At 53.1% G+C, this 9,086-nt stretch overlaps 1 protein-coding gene across 2 annotated transcripts; it reads right to left on the bottom strand.

Annotated features, from left to right (window-relative positions):
* Positions 1–5,722: 5,722 nt before the first annotated feature.
* Positions 5,723–8,998, bottom strand: LOC128795382 (nuclear cap-binding protein subunit 2). Of its 2 annotated transcripts, none has more exons than XM_053956109.1 (4): positions 8,833–8,998; positions 8,427–8,675; positions 7,566–7,739; positions 5,723–6,895 (listed from the first exon to the last, which is right to left on the bottom strand). In XM_053956109.1, exons 1-4 carry the CDS (start codon positions 8,917–8,919, stop codon positions 6,797–6,799), a joined length of 609 nt encoding a protein of 202 aa, XP_053812084.1. In that variant the 5' UTR covers positions 8,920–8,998; the 3' UTR covers positions 5,723–6,796. The 2 variants fall into 2 exon arrangements, with proteins under 2 accessions (XP_053812084.1, XP_053812085.1); XM_053956110.1 differs by having other exon boundaries at positions 7,566–7,704; positions 8,494–8,675.
* Between the last annotated feature and the right edge of the window lie 88 nt (positions 8,999–9,086).

The following is a 9,086-nucleotide window of genomic DNA, read 5'->3' as shown; positions in this document are numbered from 1 at the left end:
TCAAACCAGCTCCAGCCAGTGCTGCTGGTACCTGGGGGGCAGGACAGCAGTCTGCCATGGTCCTGCCTTTCAGGCCATGTGCAGGCAGGGACTGTGTCACCGAGTTCTAGAGCAGAGGACGCAGTAAAGGCCTTGGAAATGATGCTTCCTGGAGGTGCCAGCAATGGCCTGCAGAGGAAGCCTGACAAGAAGCTGGGCTACATCCATGAGAAAAGATGATTTTCCAGATTTTGGTCTGGTCTAAATCAGACATGACATAAGTATCCAAAAAACCCCTAATTTAAAGCAGATGGATTTGGTGCTTGGTTTTGGTATCTCTTGCTGTTCATTGGCAGTAGTGCAGGGTCACTGCACGGTCAGTGGTGAGGTACCCACACCATCAGCTCTGCTTAGCCCCTGTGCTGGGGCCGTGAGCCCTCTCCCAGAGCTGTCCCTACAGTAAAAGGAGCTGTGGCTCCTGCTCTGGCCCCAGGACTGGCACTCACTGCCCCAGTGTCCCAGGCTGTGGTGCCCTGCCAGAGCCTCAGGCTCCAGCCCCCAGGCACAGGTGACTGGGTGCTGCCAGCCCTCCAGGTCAGGCTGGTGCCCCGGTGTGCCATGCTGGTTTCACCACCCCACCTCAAGGGTGTCTTCTGGCCAGAGGCAGCACATGGGTCCCTGCTGAGCCCTGAGCCTGCCCTCTGCTCATTCACCCACTTTTGGGTGCTGCTACCCAAGGCTAGAGGGCAATGGGCCTGTGATACAGCTGCAGCTGTCACCCCCTGGCTTGGCACTGCTGCAGCCCCCCGTGCCTTTATTTGTGTTTGTGTCCCCCATACATGTGTGCACATCCATGCCCATGTTTGTGTGTGGGTCTGTTTGTGCCCATGGGCACATCCCTGCCTGGTTACAGGCCATCCCACTGAACTTTGCATTCCATCCTGGGCATCCACTGGGGCTGGCAGAGTCCTGGCAGAGGTTTCTGGAAGCTCTGGACAGCTCCCACCATGGCAGCTCAGCAGGGAAAGCAGCTGTCTGGCAGCCACCAGTCCGTGGTGTGGTGGGCTGGGGGGTCAGTGCCACTGAGCCATGGGTACAGCAGCCCCATCCCCCCCAGGCTCTGGGCCAGGCACCCTGTCCTTGCCTCTGGAGGCTGCCCCAGCTCTGCACCCTCTGGGGGTCCCTGCCTCCCTCTCGGTGCAGGCTAGCAGGGCTGCCAGGGATGGCACCACAGCCTCTGCTGAGCAGCACCTCTGCCTCTCCCAGGCTGTGCTGAGGTTACTGCACCTCTCAGCACACCAGCTGGTGGTGAACAACACCCAGCCAGAGCCTCAGTGCGTGCTCTCTGCACAAACCATCTGTTCCCACTGCTGTAGGTGGTGCCCCAGCAGCCTGCTCTGACAGCAGCCCGGGCTCCATCCTGCAGAGCCTGGGAGAGAAGCTCGTTCCTGGTGAAGCCTGTCAGGGGCTGGGGGCCACAGGGTGGGTTTCCCTCCTGTACCAGTCTGGAAGGGGCCATTTTGTGGTTTGAGAAAATCAGCAAAAAGCAGAGCCTGGCTTTGCTGTTGAGAGGCCCGTGATCACCCACCCTTATGGGGAAGGAAGCAACCAGCCCCACACGGCTGCATGTGGCTTGCCCTGACAGTTGGGTCGTTTCCTCCCCAGGCTTGATTTGTGATTTCCTTGTTGCCATTCCCCCTTGCACTGAAAGGGAAGCTGGAGGGCTGTTGAGTCTGGCCCAAGCCATGCTGAGCAGGCAGGTGGCTGGGGAGCCTTTCTGTGGCCACTGGCTGGTGACAATGTGCTCTGGGGTCATGCCAGGGATGCCGTGCTGGTGGGTTGGGGTGTTGGGGGTGCAGAGAGTGGGTGACTGCCAGCCTCCCTCCCCATCTGGCTCCACCACATCCCATGGCATTCATAACTTCATATCCAGCTGGTTTTGGGGGACACGGGGCTTTCCTGGTGGACCCTTCAAAGCAGCTCTCTGGACACCAGGTGCTGCCAAGAGGCCGTGAGTGTGGCCATGCAGGCTGGGGGCAGGATGGAGATGGGGGCTGTGCTGCTGAGCTCTGGAGGGAGAGCTGCAGCTGCAGAGTCTGCCCCTGCACTGCTCCCTGGCCACAACAGGCCCTGGCAGGCGGAGATGTAGCAGCAGATTAAATTTTGATCCGCCTGGGAATTAAAATAGGCTGGCAAGTCTGTTCTGTGACATCAAATGCTTCAATGTGAGGAGTTAATGTGCCATCTTGTTCCCTGTAAATCTGAGCACTGTCAGATCCCCTTCCCTACCGGTGGAGCGGAGCTGCAGCGGCTGCTGAGTGGGATGAATCCATCAGCAGGGCCCGAGTCCTGGAATCCAGTGAATTAACTCCAGGCAGGTCATTGCTGTAACAGAGCAAACTGGTATCAGCTCCTGATACTTCTGCAGCAGCACTGGGCTGTGCTGTAAGCCCTCACAGTCCAGAAGGGCTCCAAGAAATCAAAGCTGGTGATGTGTGAGATTCTTATCACTCCTTACTCACCTGGCTCCAGGCAGGCCCCAACCCTTCTGTTCTCTGTGGTGAGCTTAAGCTCACATGACCCAGTAGCTGTGAGGAGCCTGTGTGCATCCAATAATCCTCTTGCCTTGAGCTGTGGCAGGTGGCCAGCTCTCTAAACACACAGGCTTAATGCTCACCTCGCTTTGCCTTTGCAGCTCTGGCATGAGGAGTTGCTGCCACGTGGTTGCTCTTCCCTTACTCTCCCTTCCTCCCAGTGCTGCAGCTGGTGCCCTGGTTCCTGCCCCTGTCCCCCAGTCCACACTGCAACTAGCCAAAGGGTGGCTCCTCTCACAGTCTGTCCTGGAGCTGCCAGCACGCTGTGCTGATGCCTGCACCCAGCAGGATGTCACCTGGAGCTTCTCCCTTAGGAGACAGCCGTACCCCAGCGGCACCCAGAGCTCACTGTGCTGGAAGTGAGCCTGTGAGCGAGTGGTGCAGAGAGGAGGTGGCAGAGGCAGCACAGGCAGTGCAAGTGCCACATTCATGGTGCACGTGGGTAGTTTTCCATCAGTGTGGTCACTTCCTGATGAGCTACGGCTTCTCTGCCGCCACCAGGATGGCCCAAGGCTGCACAGCTGTGCTGGCTTCCTGACCTCACACACAAGAGATTTCTTTGCTAATCATAGTTTTAAGGCTGTTACATTCTCCTGTCCTCCTTAAGCTTTCCCATTTTCCCGATGTGTTTACCCAAGCAATTATTCTAATCCATATTCTCTACACAGGACCTCACACTGTTTGTGCTTTGCAAGGCTGGACAGATGACTGCTCTTATTTTTCCATTTTTAAGTCAATGTCCTGTTCCATTTCACTGCATCTCAGGGGCAGCCTGCATCGCAGGCTGGTCAATGCTGACATTTTTTAAACCCGCTGAAGAATAAACATGCAGCTCCTTCAAGACCTGTGGCAGTTGTACAGGCACAGCAACCTGACTTGCAAAACAAACAGGTAGGAGACATTTTGACAAACTAAATGTAACACCCCTACCAGCTCAGTTATCAAGACTTCGGGGTAATGTGAGCGTTAAATTAATTTAAACTGCCTGGTCTGCACATAGGTGTGCAACAGTTTCTATCATCCTGGACAAGATAATGCATGAAAAATCATGACACATTACTGGGCAGGGAGCAGCTGCTATTGTTTACATAATACAAACCAAATTTACAGACAGACTTTAACTTGTTCAATGGAATTACTTGCCCTAGCTGAGAGGTTCTTGGGGACAGATCAGAAAGGATTTTACATCTCTTCTCATCTCTTGTTTGGACATAAGAACAGGCTAGAGAGCGCTGGCCATGCTCGTCTTAAAAGAAACACAGGGAAGGGCGTTCTTGGCCCCTTCCTCTCTGAAGTGACCACTGAGCACTTGTTATGTTTTATAGGCTACTCCAGTTGTGCACAGGTGACAGGACAGGGAAAATTCTCCTGAATTTTCTAGAACTGCTGAAACACGAGGACTGGTCTGATTCAGAGCATAAGCAACTCGTTTTTGCCATCAACCATGAGCCATTGCACAGCAGGAGAGGAAAAGCCAGCAAGACAGAAGTGCAGAGAACCATGGTGAGACTCGTGCACCCTCCTAGTGTCCATCTCCATGTTTACAAGTGACAGCAGCTTTAAGACACCAATAGATGTGTCCCCCAGCCCTCCCCAGTTTGTGTCATAGAGAAAGTGGTTCTGACACACAAACTCCAGCTGCTGCAGGACTTGCTGTTGGAGTGGGTTGACCATGGCTCGATACCAGGTGCCCACCAAGCCACTTGTGTCACCTTCCTCCTCCAAGGGCTGTCCCTACCCATGGCAAGGTGCTTGGAACTAGCTGGTCTTTAAGGTCCCTTCCAACCCAGCTCACTCTGTGGTTCATCTAGGTTACTCCATGGAGAGGGTTCACAAGCTGGAACGTGCACTTTCCCCAAAGCCTAGGAAAGCTAGGGGTCTCCCTGTTAGCTGGTGGAGACATAGTTGGTGTCTTCATTACATCCACAGGCACATGGTGACATCCCTTATTTTGTTCCTAAGGACTGAATAGCTGTTGGGCTTCCCTATCTTCCTGCTGACCTTGGGCCCCGTTATGCCAGTATCAGAGCAGCCAGTAAGGATTCCACATACCTGGTGGCCGTAATCTTTGCACGTTCCAAAAGTTCTGACGAGGTTAGACTGGGTGGTTTCTGCTTCTTGTCTGAATTCCCTCACTCCTTCCTGCATTTTCTTTTCTCAAGGACCAGCTTCTTGATGGAACCCTTCTTCTCCCTCCTCCCCTAACAAGTGGTGATACAGACCCATTGTCCACTGGGCTTTTTCCACAACTGGGGCAACTCTAGCTGTTCTTGTTTGGGCCCCTATCTCTACTACCACCTCAGATGGAGTTAGTCCCCAGTCTCAATCAAGTTACTCTCAGAGGTGGCTGGGGTCCCTCAGTTAAACACAGACCTCTGACAGCCCTGAACTGTGGCTTTGCAGGCACATGCCAAGCCCCAGTACAGTGCCAGAAGCTGCTGGTTTTCACTGGGGTAGGCACCTTCTGTCAGTTGGCATGTCAGTTTGCCAGGGTTACTTGCCTGTTCAGGTGTAGTCCCAGGCTATGAGAGGTGATAACTAGCCCAGGCACTTGCCCAAATCCTGCCACCCACGGACCAGCTGCCTCAGGGCACATTTCAGTATTGACTCACCCAAAAAACTGTTTTCTCTTACATTAGGGTGACATCAGATTACACAGACCCCATGATATGTCTACTGTGTTAATTAGTAGTATTAAACATCTCACGTAAGGCTGAGCAGGAACAATAAAGCCACCCACACCAGGTGGGAGTGGGAAATGGGATCCTCTCCACAAGGCAGCTCCCCCAGCAGAGCAAGGCCATCAGTGCCAGGCCAAAGCACACAGCCATGGTTTGTACTAACATGTTCCCAAAGCCCAGCAAAGTAAAGAGATAAGAAATGCAGCCAGAAACACCGTGACCCAACAGGAGCTGCCTACCTAGTAACTACTATGGCTAAAGCACACTTGGCACAGAACAGCCATTGCCTCGGGCCCCACGCTGGGCACCAAACTGTGGTGGGCTGACCCTGCCTGGACACCAGGTACCCACCAAGCTGCTCCCTCACTCCCCTCCTAAGTGGGAGGAGGGCAGGGAGAAAGGAAGATGGGAATGGAATTTGTGGGCCAAGATAAAGCCAGTTTAATAAAGCAAAAGCAAGGCTGCGTGTGGGAGCAAAGAAAAACTAAATATTTATTCTCTACTTTCAACCAGCAGGAGATGTCCGGCCACTTCCCGGGAAGCACAGCTTCAGTACACAGAGCAGCTGCTCCAGAAGACAGATGTTTTAACAAGGAATGCCCCCCATCTCCCTTCTCTTAGCTATTACCACTGAGCAGATGCCATATGGTCTGGAATATCCCAAGATCTTGCCCCCACCCCAGCCTGCTGGTGAGGTGGGAATGTTAGAGACAGCCTTGATGCTGTGGGAACATTGTTCAACAATAGCCAAAGCACTGGTGTTTTATCAACACCTTCCTAGCTACCAATACAAAACACAGCTCTACGAGGGCTGCTAGGGGTAAAATTACCTTAAGCTCAGTCAGACCCAATACAACTATTTATTTAAAAAAAATTAACAGAAACTTTTAACAAAATCACACTGAACAGCGAGGATCTGAAAAGCCAGGCAGCACTGGGGGCATCACAAAGAGAAATGCTCTGCAGGCCCTGACCAGCCCAAGGGCTAGATGTGCAGACAAGCACCTCCAGGTGGGTAAGACCTTGTCCACTTCTCTCTCAAGTGAAGTTCAGTATTCACAGTATTACTTCAAACAGTAATACTGTTTATTAAGCAGGTGAGGTTATAAATTAGAAAACTGAATCTCTTGTGCATCCTCACTAGCTGCCCAGGCACCTGGAGGGCTCCAATGGTGGTAAGCTTTTTTTAAAAGTTCCATTTGAAAGCAACCACAGCTGCAGCTGCAGCTTGGAGGAAGCCACCTGCTTAAGTGCAACATGAAGAGTATGTCATAGCCTAAGATGTGTGTGACATGCTGCATTTCTTCTTGCCCAAAATCCTGCAGAGCTGTCCATTTTTTTCCCCTTGCTGCCCTGTATCAGCACAGAACATCCTCTCTAGCTCAGAAAGGAGGGAGAACGAAAACATGTGTATATCCACAGTCTAAGGAGAGTCACCTTTTGCTGGAACTTGGATCTCACTCCATACCCTGATCCCAAATGTGAGAACAGGGCTAGCTCTGGAAGGACAGAGCCCTCTGTGAGCTAGGAACCACGAGGCAATTAATAGATTGCAGGCTGGTGATTTGCCTTCTGCATCTGAATGATCTTGCCAAAGCCACCTCTTCCCACGTCGTAGTCTGTCCGGTATTCATCTCGCACCTGGGGCACAGCAACAACACGTGTATTAATTATTAATAGCCAGCACTGCCTGCCCCCTGCTAGACTCCAGAATCATCATCCCCTCCTTGTTCAGTTGGTGGGGAACTGAAGTTCAGATTAGAAGCACTTCAACTTGTCTGAGATCTCTTCAACTAATCCACCAGAAATGTGGTAATAGTGGTGAAAATGACCAAAAGGGATATATATCTGATTGTTGAGATTTTTTCAGGTAAGAAGCAAAGAAGACCCCAAAATATTTTTGTTCACCTTTTCAGTACACCCTTTTGAACTGCCAGGCTTGGCCTTCAGAACACTTTTTCTCATCTAAACCTCATCTTTGCCCTTGGGGAAACTGCTGTGTTATGAGATTGGCCTGGCAGCCACACTGCTTCCCTCTACTCAAACTCTGGATCATTTCAAGGGTACTAGCTTGGATTAGGGAACATTCTGCTTGCATTGCAGGAAGTTTGGACTCCTAGACAGAAGTGGCTTTAAGTTCTATTTCCAGCCTTTAACACCAGGTGTCAATTACCGAAACAACCTGGGAGCGAGTAAACTTCATTATCAGGCCTTTACTGTCTGCACATTGTTCTCCCTGAGACAAAACCAGCAAGTAAGTACACAGAGTCTTAGAGGATCAAATCCAGGGATGAAGTGGCATTGCCTTTACCTGTCCTCCGGTCTTTCCTCTCCCATACTGTCGCCCCTCCTTAAACCCTGCATCCCAGTCCGTGCGGATGATGCGGTCGTCCAGCCGCGTGCCGTTGATAAACCTCATGGCGTGCTCAGCATCTGCTCTCGTGTAGTACCTGGGGCACTCTGTAAGGACAACTAAGTGTGCTTTCTCTTGGGTACAGGGGAAAAAAAAAAAAACAGGGAAGTATTGTATTTGAGAAGCAGAACTCCCCCCCCGCCCCACACTGCCTTCCAGCTTTTTCTGCTCTTCCCGCTCTTCTCTATGGGATCTGAAACTGCACTCGTGTAAATCCAAGCTAAAACCAGCTAAGGCTCAGAAAGGATTCTGTACTTTAATGTTAGTACTTGCACAGACAAGACAATGGAACAAGACATTAAAGCCTTGCTAAGGGCAAGAAATCAGTAATATGCCTTTTTGTACTATGTAAAACTTGACTGAAATAGAACAAAAGGAGCAGGCTTCACAGGAGAGCTTTGCACAGACAGCTCCTGGCACAACCTGTATAAGCATGTACCCTCTGCTTGAAAACGCCCCCACGCCTTATCCAGCTACTTCCTCCAGGTGCGCAGCTGAGATGAGAAAGTAAACATGTGCTCTGGACATGGAAGATGTCAGACTGGTGACTGTAACAGCGCTCATTCTGGCCCTAAAACCATTACGGAAATTAATGAATTAAAGGGGCTCTCTGCCGCCTCCAGACACTACAGCCCTGGTGGCACTTGTCACCACTACACAGTCAGTGCCAGGGTGCAGTGAGGAAGGCGCAGGGATGGACGGGATGTGCCTGGTAGGAAGCGCCTGGCTATCACCTTTCCAGCAGCAGTACAGACACACCTGCAGTGCAGAGGAACCACAGGTGCCAGCCACATCCGCACTGACAAAGGGGAACCAGAAAGGATACTCTACGAAGCAGAAGCCACAGGGGGTTTTCTTTATCTTGTCCAGACCCATGACAATCCTCTTGACATCTCCGCACTTGGAGAAGAGCTCCTGGATCTGCTCCTCGGTGGTGTAGAAGGACAGATTGCCGACGTACAGCGTGGAGGAAATCTTCAGCGATTTCTCCTGCAGCTGCCTGCTACCCTGCGGGCACAGAGGCGCATGCCGCGGGCTCAGCGCGCTCGCCGTCCCGCTCCTACCGCCCCGTGCCCTCCCGCTGCCCGGTTTCTCGCACGGCCTTGCCCCGGCCTCAGCCCTCCCCGCCCGGGCCGGGCCCCGCCACCCGCCGCGCCGGGCGCACCCGGAAGTGCTGGTCGCGGTACTGGCTGATCTCGCAGTACGAGTCGCTGTTGAGCCCGCTGAGCGTGGTGTGCAGCAGCCCCGACATCGCGCCCGCCCGGGCCGCGCCGCCGCGATCCTTCCAGAACGGCCGCGCGCCGGACGCGGCGAGCGGAGGCACCGCCCCGGCGCCGCCCGCCCGCGCCATTGGCCGCGGCCGCCGCCGCTCGGGCGGGGGCGGGGCGAAGCCGCCGGGCAGCCAATCGGCGGCGCGGG

The sequence above is a fragment of the Vidua chalybeata genome, chromosome 14, assembly GCF_026979565.1.
Source record: "Vidua chalybeata isolate OUT-0048 chromosome 14, bVidCha1 merged haplotype, whole genome shotgun sequence".
Classification (NCBI taxonomy): Eukaryota; Metazoa; Chordata; class Aves; order Passeriformes; family Viduidae; genus Vidua; species Vidua chalybeata.
The sequence above is the reverse complement of the archived record's forward strand: the minus strand, read 5'-3'. Positions and strand labels throughout refer to the sequence as shown.